Source organism: Calonectris borealis, chromosome 7 (genome assembly GCF_964195595.1).
Source record: "Calonectris borealis chromosome 7, bCalBor7.hap1.2, whole genome shotgun sequence".
Lineage (NCBI taxonomy): Eukaryota > Metazoa > Chordata > Aves > Procellariiformes > Procellariidae > Calonectris > Calonectris borealis.
Genome location: NC_134318.1, coordinates 23,746,792 through 23,772,682, shown reverse-complemented (window position 1 = coordinate 23,772,682; position 25,891 = coordinate 23,746,792). Strand labels below are relative to the sequence as shown.

The window sequence follows — 25,891 nt, the reverse complement described above, 5'->3', positions numbered from 1 at the left end:
CAGGGTGACCACTAGGATAAGGCTCATTATGCAGGATGAGAATATCTTTGTCACATTTCTTCTTGGTGTAATACTGTTATCCCTACGCTTCTAGCTTTTGTTCTCCACTTCTCACTGAAGCACAAAAGTCACAAAATTTGTTGGTCCTCCTTAAGAGGCATCGTGGCCACCTACCACCAAATATCACAAAGTTAATGCAGTCATATATAATTTCTTACCAGTGTTCCTCACAGACCCCATTGTAAGGGCAGCCACCATCTTCAGCATCACAGCATTTAATTCCTTCTCAGTGCCTTCTTCCAGACCAGGCAGAGGGGTTCCACCTGTCAGTATATTAAAAGTCATAATACAATTTATACAAGACATGGTTAACTGTAGCTAAAATATATTAAACCAAAAAGGAAAGCCAGTTCTCCAGAAAATTCTAGTTTTCTTTAAATATTACTTATTACTAAAATGAGCAAAAAAATACAGCAGGGCGTTGTCTAGTCATCAGGGTCTAGTCTGGGATTGGGAAACACAGGTCTGATTCTATGCTCTGCAGCCCAGATCTCCTGCAGAACTATAGGCAATACCGGCAATAGCGGTGTTTCCACTTCCCAACTGATGTAGAGTTACCTGTTTAGTGATACTTGGTAGGAACACACACAAATAAAAGAACATTACAGATTATGAGCTATGAAGTGGTAAAATATTACAGCAACAGGGAGCACTTAAATACCTAAACTGGAAGTGAAGAGCAGAAACCCCCTGCATGTTCAAAGGCAAACATTTCCAGGATCAGACAGTATAAGGTAGGTCATTTTTAGACCTAAAAGTCTTGAAGTTTGCAGGCTAAATTTCTGGAAACGAAAAGAAGGAAGTAGTGCTTCACACAGTGTCTTCCCACCTGTCCCTCTTCATCTGTGTGTCTAAATTTACAAGTTACATAGCCATTCAATCACTCATTCTATAAAATTTACATCACCAAGTGAAATTAATGCAAAGGTAGAAGAAAGCCCCTATGCGCCAGCTCATAACCAGAAGGTACATTTTCAAGAACCTTGGTATTTATCTTGACAATCCTTAACTAAGTACTCTTGTACAAAACTCTAGTTCTCTGATATCAAGAACGCAAATCTAATTGTCCTTGCAGGTAATGGATATCTGCACTTTGGAACTTCTGCTGCAATTCATATTCCTTCTGTTGCTTGGAATGAATGTGTATAAACACTTCAATTGTGCTTGCTGCATCAGAAGTTATACCTAGTACTTTGGGTCCCTCCTCCTTTACTAAACAACAATTCCACTGGAATTTAAAGACATTTACCAATTCATACAGCACAGAAACTGTTATCATGCATTTTTCTTTCTTTAAAATAGCAGTTATAAACTTGGAAATATGTGAGTCTGTCCCCTAAGTCGGCTGTACCCCACAGTTACCACACTAGGACTATTACCTTCCTGTTTTATAATAGGAGATAACTATATCAGATGACAATGGGTGGTAGCAATTGTGGGCAATGTATGGCCAAAATTCAAGAAACTGCTTTCCATCATCAGTCCTCAGGATTAAATGTTATTTTCAGAGGAACTAAGCACTGTGGAAAACTCTTTCTTCCTCTACTCTCAAGCTGGCATTCTAGAGAACCTCAAATTGAGACCTGTTTAAAAGTGTGGGCTGAATGGTACCCTCCAGAATAGTTCATCGTACACTGATGAAGAATAGCCCAGAACTGTTTAGGCTAGCGAATAGAATGATAAACAGCTAAGATTTCAGAGAGGACCCAGCTTAGTATGTCATAAACTTAGGCTAGTTGGCTTGCAGACAAAATCTAGCTACTCAATATATAAAATTTATAAATTGACTGTAGAAAGAGATTCATTCATTCCTGCTGATCTGGCTACTTCAACAGTCATTGTGAATGACATTAAGTTGTACCTGACTTCCTCAGGATCTTGGCTTGCTTCCTTAAAAGTGCCAGCAGTAGGCCTAAGAGCCCAGAGTCACGGAATATGTCGCTGAATAACAGGTCCTTCTTGGTCATGCTGAGAAGGCACCGGAGAGCTGTTAAGGTGCAGAATGGCACTATGTTTTCCTTTATCAAATACTGAACCTTCTTCAAAATTTCATGGGGGACATAGGACAGGTCTAGCACTATGGACTCCACCAGTCGGAAGAACTGGACTTGGACTGGGTGTGGTTTGAAATGGATTATGTCAGTAAACTGGCTGATAGGTTGCAGTGTCCATTCCAGAAGAAAGAAGTTCACTGTGTCCCAGGCCCATATGGTACCAATTGCTGCCAAGATTCTTCCACACAGGTGCTGATCATTACTTTTCTGGAAAATGGACTGCAACACCTGAAAAGCCTGGAGGTTTTTCACTGTCATTCCTGTGGGATAAAACCAGGTGAGATCAGTTTTACATCAATGCTACTTAAGACTGCAAGCACCATAACTATAATGTTAAATCATGTCTGAGAGTGGAAACAGGAGTCACAGACACAAGGGATGTGATTGGGAGGCATATTCTCAACCTTGGATCAGACCCTACAGCTGACACAGTCAGTTCAGTTTGATGTAGGTAGCATTCAGGCTCCTGCAGCGTTAAGCACATAGATCAGAAGACGCCATCTCATACTCCTTCCTCCATCTTAAGACATGTAATGAATAGAGCTTCATTTTTCTATGACCAGCCTACATAGCCACATATATATATATACTGTACCAGAAGACCGTGTCTGTTCAAAATTGAAGTGTGGTAATTGCGGGTGTACAATGTTGCCAGAAACTTTCAGTTCAGTTTTTCCACAGGTTGTAAGGCAAGTCAGCATGTCCAAGATCTCATCCAGATAGGGATCTCCTTCATTTTGCTGCAACCCCTCACATCTAGGAACAAAACTTGGGACAGTCATATGTTCATGCCTTAGTAATACCAACATTTTGGATGTATCACCAGATACTGAGCACACAGGAGCTACCCATTTTACTCTCTGCTCCTCCCCAGTCTATTTTACTGTCTTTTGTCTTATTTCTGTGACTTGTTTAACTATCTTACAAACAGTAATTCCACACCATGGTGGCACATTCTGAATCAGAACAAAACTTAAAAACTGAAGAAGAAAACTGAAGTGACACTGTAAGAGTCTTCTGAAGAAAAGGAAGATAAATGTTGGAATTTACAGTTACATGTACTTAAAAAAAAAAAGTAATTCTCTCCTAAAGAATGCCTGTTTTGGGGATTAAAAATTTAAATTTTGTGAGAGATCAAAAAATTGAAACGGACACTTCACATTAAAAGGTAGGCATATGGTTGGCAAGGTAAGGGACTCACTAACTGAGATAAACAACAAAAAAATCTCAGCCCTTAGGAAGGGAAAAATATTGTATTGCTTGAGCTTTGTGAATCAGACACGAAGATGGCATGTCTCTCCTACATAAGGAAATAGTTTGAACTATAACCCCAGATTTGCCATAGTTTAGACTGAAGTGAGAGTCTGTCAAAGGGCAGAGAGCTTACCATGTCGTCCTATTCTGTACTGCTTAGAGGGGTCAATTCTTAAGGAAAACTGCAGCATCTGGGCATGGGTTAGCGGGAGAGCAATAGACTGATACTGGAAGTTAGGAAAATCTTAGAAGAAAACAAAACAAATATGTTCGTCTTAATCTAAACAAGAAAAAAAAAAAAAAAGGCCAGGGCAAATGCTAGTATCCATTTTGGTGGGAAAGAATGCAATCAGCAAGATTCTTTTTGCCTGAAAAAGAAATTCCAAACATCAGAGAAGAGGAAACCTGGTCACACAAAACGTTCAGGAAAGAAGCTCTCTGTCTATCCCCTTCTGCCAGGGAAGGGAGACTAATCTGAAGCCCTGGGCACCTGTATGCTCTTTCTGTCTCTCCAGCCTAGTTACATCAGTTAAAAAGGATGGGGGCAGTCATAGCCCGTACTGATAAAGATTGGATGTTTCTGCCCTTATATGGATAGAATTTAATCAGAAATATACATCTCAACACAGTTTATTTATAAGGGAAAGCTAGACAATCTATGGTAACTGAAGAAAACACTGCCAGAAAAAGACAAAACTTTTTCCAATTGTAGGTTAGTAATTTTGTGCCATCCAAAAATTATCAGAAATCATACTCAACTACCAATATCTTTGGATTCATGATCCAAATTACAATCCTCTAGATCCAAATTACAAAATACCCCCCCTCAGTCTAACGTACTGGTCAGGGACTGAAGTTCTTGCAAGTGTTGGAGAAGAAGTACAAGAAAAGGCAAAGCCAGAATGGAAACAACAATTGAGATTGAGAAGATCTGGAAATGCTCTCTTCATATGGTATTAAAGAAAACCAGAAGAAAGCTCCTAAGTGCTTCTGGGGAAGTGGTATAATGTACTGTTTTCACATAGCAAACTCAGAGCCTGCTTAGACAACGCAAGGAGACGAGGAGAGTAAAAGATTCTACCTTGTACTTTCGATTAGGATAACTACTGGCTATTTGTATTGATATGTTCATATTCATCTCAGTTCTGAAGAATGTAACCATTTCAAGATACAAGTTTGGGTGGACTTTTGCTTGTTTGTTTTCTGCACAGCAAAAAGATCAGCTTTCCCTCCCTAGCTGACTGCATTCCTGGATCAAGAGTTCACCTTAACTGAGACAAATGTCTCTGACCTAGATCCCCTCTAATACTAACTGATGAAGAACCTTTGTCTTGTGTTAGGTAAGTCCCTATCCCACCTGTAGACTAACTTCTCCTACTGTTAATTTCCATTATGGTTTCAGTAGAAGAAGTTATGTACTGCTTCCCTTCCTGAAACAGCAATGAAAGACCCAATATTGGGGTCTTTATTACTGGCTTTGCATGCACACAGGATTAGCTACATGATTCATATTTTAAAACAGACAACCATGTGTTCTGAAAATGAAGTTTTACCATCCTCTAGAAACCCACTAAAAATCTCTCTACTTACCTGAGTAAAATTTTTAGCAGGAGTTGGTAGCCATCATTATTTTCAAACTCTGTTAATAAAGCTGATGATATGGGATAGGAATCTTTCACAAAGCACAAGACAATACTAGCAGCTTCACACACATCACAAGCAGGTAGGGTATCAGCCAGTTTAAAGAGATTCTGAATAGCTATTTTAATGCAGTCCACAGCTGTGGGGAAAAAAAATGTAGCAGGTATTTAAGAACTGACAGTCAAACAAGATCAAAGTTACTAAAAAAAAAACAGAACAACAAGCTTGAAAAGTTATTTGCCAGTAAAATAGGTGTCAGTTAACTCTTTCTCTAGAAAAAAAAGACAAGAGGATATATGAACATCACACTCATCTCAGAGGCTACATGAAGAACATTTGTGGTTTTAAAGCATGCGTGCATTTCTTTGCTTAGTCCCCAGAAGCTGATTCAGTCTCAGGAGTATAAACTTCCAAGCCACCCACTCACCAAAATTCATATACAGTGAATCCAGCTGTCTGAGTACAAGGTAAGCGGAGGCTGACATATTTAATTGTCTTGTACTAAGTCAATCATACATTCTGTGCAGAGTTCACAGATTAATTCTTTGCTCAGTGAGGCATATGTAGTGGGGTATACACATCTTGCTCTGAGCAATGAAGCTTAGTTTTCTCCAGTCCTTCCAGGACAGCTTCAAAATGTCTAAGCAGTTCAGTACTCTTAGAACTATTATTCCTCAGTTTTTCAATCTCACCCAGGAAGCCAAATTTTTATTTAAAAAAAAAATAGAAATACCCATATGCAGTTACTCCATGACAAGGAATACTGACAGTAAAGTGTAGATTATAAAACCATTTTTTTTTCCTTCTAAGAAATTGGGACTCATGGCCTTTGCACTTCTTAATAACGAAAAAAAATTGCTTACTCTAATAAAACCTAGGAAGAAATGAGGATGTAACTCAGCCAATCATGACATTGTCCCAAAAGATGCTGTTCCTCTGGCAGTGCCCTCAACCTTGTATTTAGAGTGTTCATGAGCCTTAGGCTCACGCATTGAGTCACACAAAAAAGCCATAATACATCTTGTCCTTGCCTACATTAGTGTGATCAGGTAGGATTGGCTCTTGCCTGTAATTTTATTTTTTGTGTAGAAAAAACTTTAGTACTGATAGCCATCTGGAAACTAAATAAAGCTCCTGTCTAGAAAGAGCCCATGCTTTGCAGCTGACTAATGACCAGATGATGTAGACATAAAAATCTATGCCAGGGAGACTCTTCTTGAGAATTCATTCTCAGTGGAGCTATGAGGAAAGGAGAAGCCAAATTACTAAACCAAACCTTGTAGATACACAATGCTGTTTTTGGTCTGAGCCTTTGAAATTGTTCTCAGCACACGGCCTGTAGGTACTTTCCAGGAGTGGCTACACTGGTCCCAGAGGGAAGCAGTTGCTATAATTAATGACTGAAGCTTATCAGCTGCCAGAAGTTCCTGTACACCTTGTTCCTCTCTGTACATGTTAAGCATTATCTGAAAAGCAAACAAACATCAGCTACAATAAACACCTCTACAAATATCTGGGAGATGAAGAAAAATCCACTGGGCGGGGGCAGATTATAGTTTGATAGTAATGCCAGGAGAAAGGATGCAATGAAATGAACAAGTAAAACTACCACTAGGATATTCTCAATGGATTTTTTTCCCACTTACAAAGTCATGTTGTTTTGTTTAACAAAAAATACTAATGGCATCATCTCAGATTGTTTTATACTGCTCCTGATGCTTGTTCAATGGTTTTCAGTCCATATTTACTCCATTTTTTGGTAGTTTGAATCAATCACCAGCTAAAAGCCTAAGTAAACATCTGAGTACTCAGGGCGAATGAACTCTCAGAGGCACATCTCACCTTAACAAGCATTTCCTGAGTTTGAGTGTCGTCCTCACTTGTCTCTCCATCATCACTGGTTTTCTTCAAAGGAAAAGTAAAGAAAAGGTACAGGCACTGCATCAGAGCAGCTGGAAGGCCAGATCCAATGATGTTCCACACAGTTCTCTAAGTAAGGAAAATAAAAATCAGCCCTTCCAGAAGCTGACCACAGTTTCCTTGTGTTTCTACAGATTGAGTGTATTCATGGCAGAAGAAATTGCTACTTGAGCATTTTATCCTTACTAGTGCTCTAGGGCACACAAGCGTGGCAATCATATAGCATGGCTGTACAAACCCACTTGGCAGAAGTAAATACACTGACTGTTTGTTTCCATAGCTGTTTCCAGGACTTCTCACTCCAGATGAACTACAGCTTTGACAGAGATACTTACTACGTCCTGCATAAGGAGACCTACAGTTGATAAAGCACACAACCTGCAAACTAACTAGCAGTAAGTCCAGGGACAGATGGTGCCCGCTTTATCATTAGTTCACAGGACACCCTGCAGCTATAGAGGCCTGGTATGTTAAAAGCATGAATTCTCTATTCCCTCCTTGACCCAGCATAGCAGCAATTTAGCTATAACGCCTTTGCTTTTGTAATATATTGAATAACTGCACGCACAATTCTAATTATAGCTTTTATAAATACAAGAGACACTGTTTCTCCACAATGTTTCTCAACACTTAGTTTCTTCCCATCTTCACTACGTCTGTGTACAACTTACAGAGAAGTCCCAGTGTGTCTGCTTGGCACACAATAATCAAATCAAAAATCAGCAGCAAATTAAACAGAAGAGTGATGTTTGTGATATGAAGTTTTGTGAGTGAGTGTGCTACAAAAAATAGCAATGTCTTAAACCTGTAAAAACCACAAACCTCATCAGGAACTTCATGCTGTGACTAACTATATATAATTTTATAGGGCTCCTTATGACACAGAACATGTCCACTAGAAGCTGACAGTAAGATTCTATTTTCATGTATGTGAATAAAGATGAGACAAACTGCTCAGCTCAATGTCAGGGATAAACGCACCCCTGATGCCCATCAGCAGGCTGTACTGCTGATGCCAGTCTGCATTCAGGATGGCTGTACAAGTAGTTTGAAATGTTTGAAAGTGAGAGGCTGTCAGGATGGAAAATCCAGCCACTGCATTACCAGCCAGACAGATCCTTACTAGTCATCTTTTTGATATGTAAGCTGGAGTGACAAAGAAAGGTTGAAGAGCAGTGACACACAATGGAAAAAGAAAAAGATAAATCAGAGGAACACTAGAAAAAACAGCTGCCTGATGATCAAAACAAAATGGGTGTCTGAAAGCACAGACCACATACTTCCCTCTTTTAGAAAAGCCTGGACTATAAACCTGGTGGTGTGTCCTCTATCTGCCTGTATACCCTGGGCATGCTGAAGCACAAAGCATTGTGGATAACGCAAACATTATGAGACTTACATGTTCCACTGTTGGGGTGGCTACCCAGCTTCTCTGAAATAAAAAGGAAAAAAAAACAAAACAAGAAAAAACAACAAAAAAAACCCCCTTTGTAGTCATTTCTCTTACCAAGTCAGTCTGTGAGAGCAGATACACTGATTTCAGGAGCAAATGGCCATTTTCTGCTTCCCCTTTCTGTTGTAGCAATTGCTCCAAAGCCAGACGAGCTTCCTCTGTTACCACAAAAACATTAAACTTTAATTCCTTAATGAAAGATGAAATGCTACATTGATCCTTTCTTACAGATCTGACAAATTTAACAAAATTACAGTAGCAGGAGTCCACTGAAGTGAACAGAAGGACATAAAAGGATTTTGATCCAGCATCAGGCTCAGATCAATTCATGTGAACTACATGTTTCAAACTGACAAACTTCACTGGGAATACCAGCTCAGTTCATGAAGTCTGCCAACTGACCAGTGCAAAGAATGTACAACAGCCACCAGAAAAGCCATGTGTGGCTAGCAGTATTTTTCTCATTAAAGAAAGCTCCTCAGAATACTGTGTAGCCTACTTTTTGACTGCATACCTGCAGTATTATACATTTCCAGCTACAAAAGTTCCAAAACCAAGGTCAGCATGGCATACAAGGCCAGATCTTCGGTGCAGTCATCCAAAACCAGTGCTAGGTCATTAAAAGATCTGGCTTGCTACACTTAACATTTTCCTGTTCCCCCTTTACTTCCCTCATGCTAAGCACAGAGGATAGCTGAATGACAGCATATTCCCAGAATAAGTGGATCTAGTGGATATGATATGGGATCATTACCTGCAGGTTTGCCATTGAGGTTCCTCTTAATTTCTTTTGTTAGAAGCTTGGAAACCTCACTGGCTAACAGCTGAATGTTGGGGAATACGATTACTCCAGCAGACTGTTCCCAGGCCTGAAATCCAAGTGCAACTGTTAAGCCTTTCTGATACAGTATGTCTTTGGTAGATTGAGAAGTATTAATAAATATAAATAAACAAACATAAAGCTAACATTCCTCTGCAAAATTCCCTCCCCAGCCAGTGTAGTCCATTAAGCAGTATCTGCCAGACAAGCAGGAGCCTGACACTACAGATACAGAAGTCAACCTGGAACTACCTTTTGAATCACGTAATGCACCACCTAGAGAGCATTTACATTATTTTCTCCATTGAATACAATCAAAACAATGTAAATGTTTGTCATAGCCCCTGTGTCACTAACTATTTGTATCAAAAAGCATGCTAGTCCCTTTCGAAATACAACATAAACACCCTGTACCCTGAAAAGGTTACAGCTACAGTTGTCCAATAATTTTTCAGTAAAAGTATATCCTTCTCCAATAACTGATCTCCCCAAAACTAAAGTTAGTCATAAACAAAACTTGAGTTTTCAACGGAATAAAAATTAAAAATGAAAATTGTATTTTCTCTATTCAGCAAGTCATTGTGCAGTCTCAGCTACTTAGAGAATGAAATGGGATTGGAACTGCTGCACTCTCATGGAGCATTTGCAACAGATCTGTCAAAAAGAAACCATGGTAATACAGGACTACTGCTCCCAGGTAGCAGTATACTGGTCAAGATTCACTGAAACTGAACTATTTCTTTCAAGTCAATAAATTTATAAAAATCAGAGAATGAACAAACAAGCAAAAGCCTTTGGGTTTTTTTTTTGGTTTGGGGTTGTGGGTTTTGTTGTTGTTGTTAATACATTCATAAAGTTTCTGCCTTTCAATTCTACTCTATTTTGGAAGGAAAGTAAGGCTCATAAAATCAGCATTTTCTGCTGCCAGAAATAATCTTTGTTGCAAAACTAAGGAAATAAAAGAAAACATGGGGAAAGGAGCTGAAAAACCAGCAATATTCCAGCTGAAAAGGCACTGGATGCGATTTTGCAGCAATATGAGTTGCCTAACCCATCTGCCTATGAGTTTAAGATGTAGGCTGCCAGGCCTGGAGTGACAACCCTGTCTGGCTAGGAATTTACAACATTACAAGCCAGCTTACATCATGAGTACAGATTGGTGCTAATATAGGAAAAGATGCACTTCTAAAATGCTGAGATGATGACAGTAAATGTTTACCAGATCAGGATATCTAAACATTTCCTATGCTACAATAAGCACCCCTAAATAGGAAGGTATAGTCCTAAATGCATATCTAGCCAAGGAAAACAAATTTATAGACAAATTTATAAACAATTTATAAATAAGTTTATAAATTACTTGTTGAAGAATGGACAAGCAATTCAATGCAAAACTGACAAGAGGAACAACAGCAAGACTTGATGGTTCCCTGCTCTGAGTCTGACAAACAGATCCTCTCTCAAATGTTTCTTAGCCTTGACTTTAGGGAAAAAAGAATTCAAAAGCAATAAAAAAAATATTCCAGTAGACTAATACTATCACACCCAACTGGCCTCCGAGAATCAGGTACCATTACTTTTATATAGAACATCCGACGCCACACACATCAATGTATTAGCAATAGTGCAGCATTCACCTCTAAATACCAGGTTGAGACACCTCTGACCCCAGCAACCTTGAAAATTTTCTTTACAAAAGTCTCCTCCTTCTAAAAGCTCAGAAAAAAATTAAGCTGTAAGGCCAGATGATGAAAGGATAAATAATAAGACATCTGTTCTCCTGAAATAATTTGGAGCAGACACCCCATAATACTGTCTGCCAAGAAATCAGTGCAACTCTTTGTGAAGGAAGATCCTCTACAAACATTATTTCCTTCCCTACCATTGCTTTCATTTACTTGTTCTTTCTTTGCTGATGGCAGCTTGTGGACAAGCTATTTCTTTCCCCACAGAGTGCCAGTCGTCTGTCAGCAATCAGGCAAGCACCTACTTTTTGCTTCATTTTACTGCATTGACCTTTCTGGAACTGCACCCAACTCTTTTCTTCTGGGCTACAAAAGAGTGGAATAAAATTGCACAGTTTGCCTATCAATTAATTTTCAATTCATCAACAATATTAAAAAAAAAACAAGCTAGTTTTTTCAGATTTTGACCATGAATGATTTTCATTCTCAGCTGCAGGAACAAGGTCCAGATTCCTCCACTTCTGATGCAGAAGTGAGGGAAGATCTGTAAAGAACAGAAGCAAGCTGGGCAAACACAATGACAAGAAACCCACAGCCACCTAAGAATATACAATGTTTGTCATTAAGCTATACACTTTTTCAGAAGAAAGCAGTGATAGATTCCTGTCCCTCTGCCTCAAAGAGGAACACCCTCTGAACAGTTCAGAAAGGACTTGTTATACTCACTCTTCTGCTAACAGAAAGAACAGGATAAATTCAGAAGTCCTGACCATACGCAGCAGAGAGCAGTAATCAAAGGTTCATAGGAATGCTACCATTGTGCAAAAGTCTAGCTAGTCCATCTCACTATAGGCCAGACCTCTAATGTTCTGATTTGATTTTACAGGTGATCTTCTTGTGGATCAGACACCAACCTCTAGAATATGCTTTCCTTTAAGAACAGACCTGATCAGTTCCATATTCATCCTTGAGCCTATAAAAGATCTGTATCTGGAGGAATATCAACCTGACTTCATTCCAGGGTGTCTGCCTTCAGAGGAAACTCAAATAATATGGTATCAATGTAACCTGATTTTCTTTCTTCCTCTTAAGCCTGTTTCTACATGTTTAAGATTCTGCCACAAGTTCTCTGTGTCTGCTGTTGCCATCTGTCCTTCCTATTCCATGCTTCATGGAGAGATGCTAGCTCAAAAGCCAGCCATGAAACAGTACACGGATACTTTCTGAAGCACAAAGAGGGAACATACAGAGGGCACATTAAAATGACTCCCAGCCTAGGCCTGAATCACACGCAGATGGCTAACATTTTCCTCCTACACCTTTTCCTTCTGCATCAAGGAGTATCAGTGAGTAACGAGCCCCCACATCCCAGGTGGCTCCTGGTTAATACCCTCTCTCTCCAGCCAACTGAGTAAGAGCTAAAGCACTCTAAGACAAAAAGACAAAGATGTACTGGCATCTGCGTGATCAAACAAGGTAAGGAAAAGCAAGAGATGAAAATCCTCCAAGGAGGGAGAGGACTTATGCAGTCCGCTGTTAAACAGGAGGAAGCGAGGTAGTTTCCGTAAGAACTTCATAACACATACAACTCAAACTGAGATGCGTTTCCCCAAACCAACCCAGGGGCTTAGCAAAAAGCAGAAGGCTGGTACGTGAAGGGAGTAAAAGTCATATGGGGAAGGACATGATGACTCAAAGCTAAAGGGCCAGATCCTCCACAATGTACTCCTAAATCAATGATGAAAGGCCCAAATACTCTAGCCGCACATCTGAACCTAAATACCTACAAATACCTACATGGCAAAGCTCCACTGATACATCTAAGAAAAGAAAAGGGGAAGAATCTCTCTCTTAGGGCACAAAATCAAGCGTTAAGCTAATGAGAAATTCGCATCTCCATTCTGAATATATTCTGCAGCCAGAATATCCTTTAGGAATTTAAAATTCCCACTTTGCAAGCATTACTGCAATTCAGGAAATCATTTTCCACAACTTTAAAGCATGTGAAGTTCAGCCCTACAGAAGGGAAACACATGATGGATATGCATATACACGACATGGCCAGACCCTTAGCAATACCCAGCTTGCCTCCTGGGGAATAGCTGTTCTTTGACCCACTAGTACTAAAGTTTATTTCTCATGTGTCATGATAAATAAGTGATTTCCTGCTTTATTGTCCAATTTTTAATTCCTAAGACTTCAAGAGTTTATAGCTTTCGTCACCTTTGTTCAGTAACAACAACTTCCTCAGTCCTTTGAAAGTTTCACTCCAAAAAATGACCTTCACATGGAAGGCATTCATGCTATTCATACTTAGTTAATGATCAGCAAATCTGAAGTTCTATATAATCTCATTTCACCAAGACTTGCTTACTTTGTGTTCACTATATGGTATTCGAAAACTAAAGTCGCAACAGAACTCAGAAACCTTGAGATCTGGGAATTTCAGTTTCATTGTAAATTTGAGGCAGGAAAACCTCAGCAGAAGAATTTCACAAAAAGCCTGCAATACATTGCTTACAAGATGGGTAGGCAGCAGTTTGAGAGGCTATCTTCCACAACAAAGCTTATCTTTGCTGGGATGAATTTATACCTGCAAAGCATTAAGCATGTATGTTTTCCATGAAGCTTCAGAGGGAAGGAAGACAGGAGGTCTGAAAACAGCTCTAGGAAAAGCAGAACAGATGGCTCTTGCTCCAAGCAAAAAGTTTGCAACTTGTTGCTGTACTGTCTCAGAAAAAGAACAGTGCAATTTCCAGCAAGCCATTTAAAAAGCAGATCCATGGAATAAGAACGTGTTCCTCTACAGAAAACTGCCAAATTACCAGTCCTGATCTGACTTTGAAGAGCATTCTTTGAAGGCTGAGGAAGGAACACTGCCCCTTTGCAAAGCCAGAATTTTTGTGAGCTGATAAAGCGGTGGTGAGTTCCCAAGAGAACGAAGTCTGCGCCAGCACATGTAGTGCCAGATGCAGAGAGATTCGTTTCCAGTGACAGGCACGTACACAGAGAGCAACAGCTCTTCTGTCCAAATATAGCCTTTGGTTCAGGAGGGACACTCTTCTATGCAAACAAATCCAGAAGTTGAGAGGAAGTGGTGAAAAGTGAAAGCTTTGTTCAGTAATCGTAAAATATCTGTTGGGTCATTTAGATCAAATGAGAAGGCCCCTTCTGAGACTACAGGCTATACACTCAATATGGCCATCTCAGAAATTGTTGGCGGATGGAAGCTCTAGGGTATGGGGTAGTGCAGCCTGCGAACTAAAATGTTCTAGTTCTCAGCTGCGTCCCTCACGACTTTCCTCTCCTCATGCCACAGTTTCCCTATCTCTAACACAACTCCTCTCTCAAGCACTAAAATTAGACATCAGCACTGTCATTAACCCAAAAATTCCATCTTAAGACAGTATCCCTGCATTTCCCCTAGCTGGTTGCATGCCACAACCACATTTTCTCAGACTGAAACTGTGCTCAGCACTCCACCGAGTAATAAAATAGATGAGGCAGACATGAAGTAACCTGTTCACAGGGTACTCGCTTTGAAACACGCCTGTCTCATCAACATATCCCTTGACTCCAAGAATAGAATTTAGCCATTCATGAAAGTAAGCAGTGCTCCCCCATATACTTTTCTCATGCTAACATAGCAGGTTAGTCAGATGAAAAGAGGACAAGAAACTGTTTCCCCAGGCTCCCAACGGAATAAAAGTAATTATCACCTAGACAAAGGGATCATGCTCCAATTAACTCCACTGGCAGTTAGGGTGACCATAGAATGGATAGAGCAACAGAAACTCAAATTTACATCCTCGGCATCTGCACCAAAGGCAACAATGAGAACAAACCTTTAAGAAGAGGGGAAGAAAGTCCAGCAGCCTTCTCTGTTGCTCCTCTGGGATGAGAAATGGAGCCACCTGCTCATACTCCACAAACTGTCTGCCTAGAGTCTCCCACTGGAGGGTATGACTCTGGGGTGGCTTGTCCTTGCTGTGTGCAGGCTGTCCTGGCACTTCTGCTTCGTCTCCATCATCAGGGCTTTGCTCTTGCTGTCCTGCTTTGCCAGGTGAATTCTCCAGCTGCCACGTGAGTTCAGCTGCTTTGTCCATGCTGAAATGAGACCTGAAGTTAAAGATACTGTGTTATTTACAGTTAGCATCATCTCCTACCAGCCAACTGTCCCATGAAACTAGACACTGACAGTCTTAATTATTGGACTTGGGGAGTTTAGAAGCATGGAAGTTTGGCAGCCACTGACTCTTTTCCAATTCCGATGACAAAGCACTCTGCTCCTGGACAAGAGCATTACCACCTTGTAATCACAGGAACAAGCTCTCTCCCATGAGACACATGTGCACGTGCTACACAGCTCATCTGGGCTTTGGCAGGACAAACTGGTAAACCATGCAGGAAATCTGCATTCCATCCCCAGCTTTGCCACTTAGCCAGATCCCCTCCCTATACTTCAGTCACCCCAACCATAAAACAAGTCATAACTATTATCATCATCAGATCTGCAACAGAAGAGCACTACCCAAGAGTCAGGTTACACATTTCATTGAGTATGTATGCTAAACAAAGCTGCACATCTCTGATGCATGCCCCACCTAGAGTGGGGTTGAAACACTGGCTGGATAGGAGCTCTGTGGAAAAGCCAAGGATTCCCCACATGGGTGTGCTGGCCCAAACAGGCAGCAACATTGAGCTCTTCCATCCTACAGATGTACAGCTCTGTACAAGAGGTAGGTATTTTCACTACAACATTTCCTGTTTTGCTGATCCTCTAAACTGAAATGGATATGCCTCAATGAAGGAGCGAAGTGCTTCTAGCAACCTCTTTTCCATCAAATTGAGCCTACAATGGGTCCATCTTGCACTATAGGTAGAGGAATCCTTCTGGCACCCTCATCTCAAGCCCAAGCCCTCTCATCTACTTTCCAGCCCTGTTTTCATCCATAGTCTTCTGGGCGGTCACTGACAAAGTGTTGAATCCACAGCCACTCTAATCCTTTGCCATAGCCTTCTGTGAGCTCACCCTGATACCCAGGAGCCTACATAATCACAACACTTACACCAATGGAAATCAGGCTTCTCCAGTTTCCATCAAAATCAGCCATATGCTTATTGGTGTCCAGGACATTCTCTGACTACTCAAAATATGACACACATAAATTATCATAGTGTGGGCAGGCAGCCGGGGAGTTGTCACCAAGATGAACATAGCTCATCGCTTTACTTACCAAGTATATTGTCTTTTAAGAGCCTAGAAGAATCTTTAACACATCATTACACCCCCTCAGAGAAAAACGCCAATGTACCTCCATTTCTAGGAAATAGACTCCTTCTCTACAGTATCGCTTTGATTACCATTCTAGCTTGTCAATAAAAATGCCAAAAAGCAAATGTAACTAAAAAACCGAGTCAGATCTCCTGCACTACCAATACATACACCCCTTAAAATAATTTTTTAAAAATACTATTAAGAGCCTGGTTTAGAAATTATGAGCCAACAGTAATACTATATTTGGGATTCTCTTCCTTCGCCATCCATCAGCCATGCAGCTTGCTTACTGGTTGCATCCTGCCCACTCCAAGCCAGATGAATCAGTTTCACTTCCACACTCAAGCAGTAACTCCATACCGCAGAGATAAAGAGGGTGACATTATCTTGTCACTGTGCACCACACCACCTACAGCAAGCCGATGGTCCCAGGAGATACCTACTCTTGGATGCAAATGCCGATCCTTCACGCTACAGCAGAGGGTAACTTATTCTACCACAGCCTATACTCTATCGTTCGCTAGGAGATGGAGGGCTACGAAATTTTGATCAGTCTCCAGGGATGTCAATCTGGAACTTCCTACCTCAACAACATTTTGTGTTTCGCTGCTGTTGTTTTCCTCAATTATCTGTGTTAAGACAACACAGCCCTGTGAGCAGAAAAAGCGTGATGACTGTCCACACAGAGTAAACAGGAAGACTTTGTTCCTCATGACTGCGTGGGAGTTACATTTGTCATATGTTGTACTTAACCCCGGTATTGGATTTTGGCCCACTTGAGTCATCGTGAAGCTGTACAGTGTGTTGAGAAAGCCTGGGTACTGTTCTCAGGGCGTCAGCGAGCATAGCTCAGAGTTGCTTTTTCAATGAGGCTGCTCTCACATCCCAAATGGCACCCTTCTCTTCCTAGGGGAAATCTCTCACCTTGGAAGCTATTCTAAGCCTACATCAGTGCTAACTAACAAGTAACTCACTCCCACTGCCTACATTCTCCTTGGTCATTTGTATAGAGAAGCCCAAAATCCTTTACAGAGGCATGGAGAGGTGAAACGAATGAGAGTTTCACAGATGGTGAGACTGAGGCATGGAGAGGTGAAATGAAGTGCTTACGCTGGCCTCAGAAGGTCAGTGACTGACCAATCAACGGCACTACTTGAACTGCACTGCACTGAATGGCACTGCAAAGGTGTTTACCAATTTTCTCTCTTTCTATTCATAATTTACTTAGCAGGCCTTTCTTGCTGGTGGCACAGCTAAGCCAAGCAGGGCTGGTCACTCAAAAAATTCTCACTCTATGAATCTATGTAATGAAAGAATTCTTCCTCTCTCCACAGAAACTATTAAAACCAGATATGCACACACAGCTTCATTAATGAAGACTTAATTGTAACAGACTAAGACATTTGAGTGTACATGGAAATCTTTAATCTCCAGAAGTATATGAAAGCAAAATGAGGATTATGATTTGCCTCCTTATTTACTCCAACTGCCTAGACTACAGGAGGCATATTAGACTAAATATCAGTCCTCTAGTATTAGTCTGTTGTCTCCACTTGCATTATATGCTCTAAATATTCCTTCTCCTAATAGCCTTTTCTTTCATCTACAATTTCATTCGGATTTCTAAATCCTTTGCGTTTTCTATTCCTCTTGGAGGATAATTATTCTTCTAGACCAATCACAATATCACAGGGTCCAGCATTCAAGTAGCTTTGGTAATAAGGATAGCTTAGATTTTTTTAAAAGGTCTTATATATTGGCTCTCTTCTACATCCCACCATTTGTCCTGATCCTCAGTGTAAATTAATGGCTTATTTCAGTTTTGGTAAGTTATAAATATCACAATGATACAAAAAGTAAAGTCTAAATAACAAAGATTTTAAAGGACATGAAAGTGAAAATATACCAAATAAACCTGATGCTATCATTCAGAAAGTAGTGTCAGGTAACAGAGAGGAAGTGGAACTTCTTCATGTATTTTCCCTTTTGTTCTAAATGAAGCTTGTGTGAAATCACACTGCAATGTGGCTACACCTTTTCAGACTGATAAGACAAAAGGGAAGAAAGGCCTGCCCAAAGCTAGCAGGACAGATAGAACACTAATACCAAAAGCTGACTAGCTGAACAAGCATGATTTTTAAAATTACATTTTAATTATATTTATCTGGGATTAACTGCCCCAGCAGTCCAAAGAATGATCCCATACAGCTATAAAATGCCAATTTGCACCAAGATCAAGAAGTTTACTTCTACATTTAAAATCATTTGTTATCAGAGAAGGGACTCGTGGTAAGATGGTTGACCAAAACACAATCAAGTCCCATATCAAATTTCAGAGTTTGATCCACTTTTTATGAAAAAGAATCTGCAAAAAATGTTAGATACTTGAGTGTACATGGAAATCTTTAATCTCCAAAAATAAATGAAAGCAAAATGAGGACTCAATTTGCCTCCTTATTTACTCCAACTGTCCAGATGATAAGAGGCATATTAGACTAAATATCAGACCCCTAGTACTAGGACTACCTGCTTTAAATATTCCTTCTCCTAATAGCCTTTTCTTGACTATTAAAACCCAGGATTCTGGTGACTATCAGAAACACATGGTTCACAGCGCCCCAAAAATCCACTGTGTGATACCTCTGTATATCCCCTTCCTTTCCTTGACAGCCAAGATAAATCTGTTCATTCAACAGTCATGCCAGTCAATCATTTTAAATGCTAAAAACAGGAAATTCCACTACCTCCCCAGGAAAGCTGTCTGATGCCATAACAGACCCAAGCAGTAGAAGGCATCACTTGTTTCTTTTATGAACCATCTTATCTCACTATTTCTAGTTCTCTCTCAATTCAATCACAAACTCCCTCTTTGTGGCTCACACCACTCTGTGCTCACAGGAAATGACAAGTACCTCAGAATAAACACTGTGCCAGACACTGTCCATCTACTACTCTCTTACCTCTGTCCCTCCTAATCACCTCGGTTCTTCCTCCCTGAGCTCCCTCAGCCTTTCTTAAATTATCTACACCTATCAGTCCTATGTCTAGTGATCATACTTGACATATTTCATGAGGCAAATCGAAAAACGCCACCAAAAAGATTTACACTTTGATGTCACTCTATTTATCTTCTCCAATACGAGGACTGCAATGAATTAAAACAAGTTGCAAAATTCAATATCCTACCCATCCTTGCCAGGTCCATTTAATTGTAAATTCTACAGGGAAGGTATTCTCTCTTCCTAAGTTCTGCCACAGTGCTCTATACAATAGGAGCCTAACCTGGCTGGTGCCTTGAAATACAAATAGTTGACAAAATACAAACAACAGAGGGGGTTTAAAACAATTGTCAGCTTAGAGAAGTTTGAATACTGTTCAAAGAACAAGTCCCATTTCAGTAGGACACGGCCCCTACTTTTTCAGCAATATAAATATCATTTCAGCTTGTTTCAAGAAGGTATGACACTATTACTACCATAGGAATTGCATTCATTTACACTAGGACTTTATTTGTCCAAGCATATTTTTACTTTTTGAGTACATCTAAATTGGACAAGGCATTTCTGCAGTACAACCTTACAAATCATTAATTCAGTTTCAAACACTTAACTGCATTTCTCTTTATTTTCGTTTGAAGAGCATCTCCATACAATCCAAAAGTAGCTATAAAACTGACTTAAGCTCTTCCTCATGTACCCACTCTTCATTTTTTCCTGTTTTAAAAAGTAGCTTCTAAATGTCTAATTGGGAACAGTTTCTTCTCTGACTTGTATATTGTCTCAGACTTGACTTCGCTGACTGCAGCCAAGAGAGAAGCACAGATATTGGGTATACTTGCTTTTGAGATGTGGTCCTCCTGGAAGTGAAGTAATGCCCCCATCTCAAGAGCGAACAGAATGCTTCTGGTCAGTCACGGACAATATAGTTGTAGCAAACTCAGAGGAACAAGACCAGGGCAATTCTGATCATCTCACAACAACAGCACATTAGATAGGGACATGCAGTTAAACCAAATCTAACAAGTCTCCACTAGCAGCAGCAACAGATACATCCCTTACATCTGCAATCCTATTACTATCTGTAGATTAAAGGATACAAGCAAACTGCTGATCTTTTTTCCTCCTTGTACTGCAGTTTAGGGTGATCTTTGACTGAAACCTTTGCTGTTTGAAGATGATCCTACCATAACAAACCAGTTGCAGATAACACTTCAGTTTCCTTCAACAGTTAACAGTCAGTTTTGCTTTCACAGCAAATTTCTTGACATACCTGGGCTCCTAGATTCAGCAGCTCCTGTTGCAGTCAATAACCACACCCAGAGAAATGAGCATTACTGCTTCTCTCCTACTAGGCATCTTGGTGTACGCAGCAGCTCCCACTCTGCTCTTTAAACTTTCCACTGTGAATCACCTGATTAGCTGCTGCACTTATTTCCTGAGGAAAGCAGAAGTGAAGAGCAAATGAACCACATGCCCAGGACCCGCCAAGCTCCCAAAGCAACTTAGAACAATTCAGCTTACGCACAAACCTGGCAAGCATTGCATGCTTCTCCTTGGGTCAAGAGTAACCAAGTATTTCCCCCCATACCATATTCACAAAGAAAAGGTGTGTGCGTGGGGGGAGGGTTGTGGTTTCATTTTGGTTTTAAATTTAATGTTTTACCAAACTAGTACAGGAATACAGCACCACAAAGCGCATGCTCTCAGTGCAACCTGTGCCCAAAGGACATGGAACAGTTGCAGTCCTTCCTCAAATGCAGTACCCTTAAATAAATACATTTGAATGCCGAGGTGAATGCTAAGTCCTTGACCTCTCTACTAATACGGTCAAGGCAGCTACTCAGATCAAGAGGCAAACAAGGACTATACGCTCACTGACAACATAAAGGAGCCTAGATTAGCTACAGGGTTGGGGGAAGACTACTTCCTAGTTGTCTAGTTGATTTTTTGTTCTCCCTAATAACACATCTGAAAGGCTTTATAATTGGTTTTTAAGGGGAGGTGGAGTTTCAATATTTTTACACAGGAAATTCAAGTGTTTCCTGAACTGCTTCTCCCTGAGAATTTTATGGTGACCTTGAGAATCAGTGGGATCAGGGCCTTACAGTGACTGAAACCTGAGGGGATTTTACCCTAGGTGGTTAACACCATCTGTTCTCTGTTAACATCTACTTCACTCAAATGCCTGAAAAAGTATTCAGGAGGAAAACTAACTTTCTCTTCCAGCTAAGCTAGGGCAGTATCCAGACTGGAGACTTCTGATGTTTCTGAAGGTAGAAGCAGCAAGCCTTGAAGGGTCTGATTTCACAGTTCGATAGGGTTAAGTAATAAGACAGGACAGGGATTGCCTATACACTGCAAGGACCTCTCTCAATGAAGCGATGTTTCTGGCATAGAACAGTCCCAGAGGATTGTTCTCATCCCTTAATGTGGAAATGTATTTATTGAAAGAAAGATCAACAATAGAGGCAGCAGCAAAATCATGGGTTTTGTTCATTCCTTTACAGCTTATACCAAGAATTAAGCAGCTCTGTATCTTTGCTGCAAACAGAAATATACCTCACATCCCGAGGAAAATACTCCACTCCAGAGAGTAGTCTTAAGTTGACCAGGTTTTAGAAATCATTAGCTAAACTAAGTATAATCTATAGGGTGTTTTCCAGGCAGATGCAAGGTCACACTTTGAGCTACCCACATCCAGGGCAGCTCCAGTGAATGTTGCATTTGGCCACTTGAGTGAGCCCCACCGAGAGGCGCACAGGTCTGGCTGAGCTCACTGCTGCACCAAAATGGCTGCGAGGCCTCTGGGCAGCTCTGAGCACAGGCTGAGCAAGCTCACACAGCCTGCAAAAGGCTGTGCCAACACATCCAGTATTATGCCTTAGGCTGTTCACGTATCAGCCGATACCTTCCCAGTTGCAATCTAGCCAAAACCACAGTGGTGAGATGAATGGCAAAAGCACAGAGACACAGAAGACTATTAATACCAACCCAGAGGGGACATCATTTTCCCTTTCCTAACTCAGAAACAAGCCTAAATGTGCTCCATTTCCACCCTTTTAGTGTCAGTTTAAAACGACAAAACAGAAGGTCATTTGCAGCAGCCCCTCCATGCTGTTTGATCAGAGAGGTTTATTTTCCAGGAGCCTTCCCTATCTAGTGGTGCACCCCTCACTAGATGCTGTCAGGACTCATACAGCCACACAGTCATTAGTAGATTTCTAATCCACACAGCAGAGGAAGCACCATTTCTCTTTTTTCGTTCTGCACTAACTGCTGATGGGGCTGAAAGTCCAGAGTTTCAACACGCCCTCTGCTTAATCTCTGCTTCACTGGAGCAGAACAGCTGTAACCAAATATCTGTAGTAAAAATAACGCAAGGGGTAAAGACAAGCTAATAGCTAATGTAGCACGAGACAGTGCCACAACGCCCTTTGTCAGTTTGAGCTGTTTATATTAACAACCCTTTGCACTGTGCCTCCACCTACAAAAATGGAAAGAAAAATCCTTCCTTTCTTCGTCCTTTTTCCCCCAATCTCACAGGAAGAAAAAAAGGCATGTCTCCCACATACTTGCATTTGTATCTCTGTGCAGGGCACCTAGTTCAAAGGAACCCTTATCTTGGTTTAAGGTTTCTAGAAAGGGCACTAATAACCTCCTGAACCCAGAAGCTAGCTCTACCAACACTGACTGGAAACTGCCATCTGATAAGGGCAGCACTCTTAAGGAGATCATGCATGGCCCAGTGGAGATGAGTCGTCCTGCCTGAGCCGGACATACAGTGGACTTCCTGAGGCAAGGATCTGGAGATAACTACAAGGTCCACCGGTCTCACAGTATCAAATAATGTCCCTCATGTTGATTTTTATTAAACTTCTCTCTTCTTCGCCACTCTAACCTCCACACACAAGTGGAAAAAACCCTGTTTCATGCCTTTACAGTAATGATACCACCCACATCAAGGTGTCTTAGTGGTCCAGAATGGCTAGAAGCAGAGCACTTCTCAAGCTTGAGGCTGGAGGTCAGCTACTGCAGCTTTCTCCTGAAACCCAATGTACAGTACATTTCAGTTGCATTAGATTCACCAAATGGGCTGACTGGTTACACCAAGAGCAAACATGTCCTCTGGCAATTGCTGTGCCGTTGCCATTGCCCAAGGGGCTGATAGTTCAGCTCAATTGCAAACCCAAACAGGATGGAGCTTTGCTGAAAAACCTGTATTTCTCCCTTCGGCAATTTTCTCTCCTTGTAGACATAAGAAATAAAATGCAGCTGATTTTGCTGAGACAATACATTTTTCTGCTGCACATTCATAACCTTCAATCTAGAAAAAAAGCCAGTTAAACGCATGTCCCTTTTAACATTGCAAAGTGTCCAAAAGTCGAGCTAGCTGCAGGTTTTTCTCCACTCTTCATCTTTCCTGCTAAAATCCAGCTACCTTCTTTTTTTAATGAACATTCTTTTTATCAAGAAAAAAGAATATTCATTGACTCATTTTTCATTTCTTTAACATCATAAAGGGAAGCGGCACTGTTTCATTTTCCTCCCCTCTTTTCAATAGCAGAGCAGAAGCTGACAGAAAGACCGCAGAGAAAGGCAATGCAAAAACTTAAACCATCTGCTTAACCATCATTTTCACTCATCATTTTTCTCAGTAAACCTTGAAATCTGCAATGAAGGAGGCGTTCAGCTCCTTCAGCAAATCTTCCCAAAGAAGCGAAAGCAGTGGGCCATGTAGTGAAAAGCCGCAGGACTGTCAGCTTGAGCAGCTCAGCTCCTCTCCCTCTGGCACACACGCGAAGGGAGGCCTGGGGCAGCAGGGAAGGCCACCCCAGCTCTTTGGCCGGGTTTTGCCTGGAAGGCAGAGCCCTGAGGAGGTAGGAAGTAAAAGCCAGCTTCTGCCGATGCTGCCAGGCAGCCCCGAACTGGGCCAAGGCCCTCGAGAGGCAGCCTTCCCGCCCAGGCCTGCCACCCCAGGCAGCACCACCACCTCTGAGGAAAATAAGGCAGTGTGTACCAATGCATGGCCACACTATGCGGATTGTAAGGTAACTTGCATATTTGTACACCTGCACAGATAACTGAACTTCAGCTTTAAATTGAACGGAGCTCGTGCTGATGAAGCCATGAGACTGGTAGCTGGTAAAGAGGTATAGCCTATCTGTGAGGCAGCGTTTCTCTGCCTGTTGCCTGCCAGCCCACCCTGGACCTAAGCACTCTTAGTCTGGATCGGGAGGTCTCATTACACCACTGGCTACTCTGGCACCATGACTGATCGGCTGTGAAAAGTCAGGGCAGTTTGCAGTGTCAGTGCTGGAGTCAAGCTCCTAACGTCTCAGGAGAGGGACCCATTTCCTTCCCCTGGCATTTCCACCTGAGCAAGGCCAGGCAGTTGGCAACCCATCCTCTGTGCCTCCCGCCACCCAGCCTGCACCTTGGCGCTGGTAAGCTTTGATCAGTAGTAGCAGTGTTACATGATAAGGATGATTTGTCACATGAAATTCTGCTATTTCAAAAAGTTTCATTGGAAATTGGAACAAATTCCCTCCATCAACAAAAATCTGTAAATCAAAATGGGATTTTTTCTGATGTTTTTGTTGTTTAAACAGGAACAAACCAGAGTATATCCAATAGCCTGCATCTTAGAGGTCAGACTGGTGCAGTGGTTTTCAGCATTTTACAATCTGTGTAATCCTGAAGTAGTTTCCTATGAACCCTTACACAGCAACTGTAATTCTGCTGCTTGACAGCCCCCCGCTTTGCTCATCTTTTGTGGCTCCTTTAAAAGTAGTAAGTGGTGGTGTGTGGGGGGGAAAATCACTGGACTATATAATCACAGAAATACCCTACATAATTTTAAACTACATTTTTTTTTAATTCTGTGCTTAACTAAATGCCACCAAAATTATTCCAGAGTTAGTAAAACAATATCAACTTTTAAAAACACAAGAAAAAAGAAGCTGCATTTAAAAATTGGTTGTAACAAAAGTGAAAACATTCTTGTTTGAAAGTGTCAGAACATCTTGATCAAATGAACAGAATCTTTTTTTTTTCCCCAGAAGTATCAAATATGAAAGTTCCTCTGGGAAGCTGCTATTTTGATTAAATGCTACCTATTGACTAGAAAAATGTTGTGCAGGAAAATTTTTAAGGCAGCTTGACTGAACATGATCTCCACACTAGAAGGCATGTTAGTCTAATGAGATTGAGGAAGTCGAAAGGCTGATGCAAAATATAATGGCATACTATTTCTCCCCACTCCTGTACCTCAGATTAACTTTCTACCACAGGATACCCAGGAATTCATTGTTTTCATGATCAGCTCAAAAGTTGTTGAATGAGAGGATCATGATACAGAAGTTCTGCAGGAAAATTTTTACAAATATTTACAAAACAGAAAAGTAGACTTTAATACATAATACCACTCTCAGACACAGCCTCTGACAAAAGCACAAAACATAATTACATAAACAGATATTGACCAAGAGCTATTTTCTTGGAAGACTTACTTTTCTCCCTCTCTGCAGAAGCAGCACCAAAACCTCTGCAGACAACATCACTTTCTTAAGTCTCAGAAACCGGTCCTAGTTCCTGTTGAACACGCCTCTTTGGTCTCTGCAAGGATGTTGTGTAGCTTGCACAGCCTGCAGCAACTCTCATCATCATGTTAGAGGAAATAGGGAGCCTGAAGTTCAGGCTAAACAAATTAAGCAAAATCCTTGCAACA

The 25,891-nt window shown here is 41.0% G+C and overlaps 1 protein-coding gene across 4 annotated transcripts in view; it reads right to left on the bottom strand.

Annotated features, from left to right (window-relative positions):
* WDFY4 (WDFY family member 4) overlaps window positions 1-20,579 on the bottom strand; it is a 144,503-nt gene extending 123,924 nt beyond the window's left edge. For 2 of the 4 annotated variants that reach the window (XM_075154612.1, XM_075154613.1), the window contains exons 1-10: window positions 20,435-20,579; window positions 14,733-15,006; window positions 9,137-9,251; window positions 8,437-8,540; window positions 6,852-6,998; window positions 6,286-6,475; window positions 4,959-5,148; window positions 2,710-2,870; window positions 1,922-2,374; window positions 219-323 (exon numbers count right to left, since the gene is read on the bottom strand). In XM_075154612.1, the coding sequence (XP_075010713.1) occupies window positions 219-323; window positions 1,922-2,374; window positions 2,710-2,870; window positions 4,959-5,148; window positions 6,286-6,475; window positions 6,852-6,998; window positions 8,437-8,540; window positions 9,137-9,251; window positions 14,733-14,993 (1,726 nt within the window). In that variant the 5' untranslated portion in view covers window positions 14,994-15,006; window positions 20,435-20,579. Of the gene's footprint in view, window positions 1-218; window positions 324-1,921; window positions 2,375-2,709; window positions 2,871-4,954; window positions 5,728-6,285; window positions 6,476-6,851; window positions 6,999-8,436; window positions 8,541-9,136; window positions 9,252-14,732; window positions 15,007-20,434 lie in introns of those variants that run through there. The other 2 variants (XM_075154614.1, XM_075154615.1) reach the window with 2 other exon arrangements.
* Between the last annotated feature and the right edge of the window lie 5,312 nt (window positions 20,580-25,891).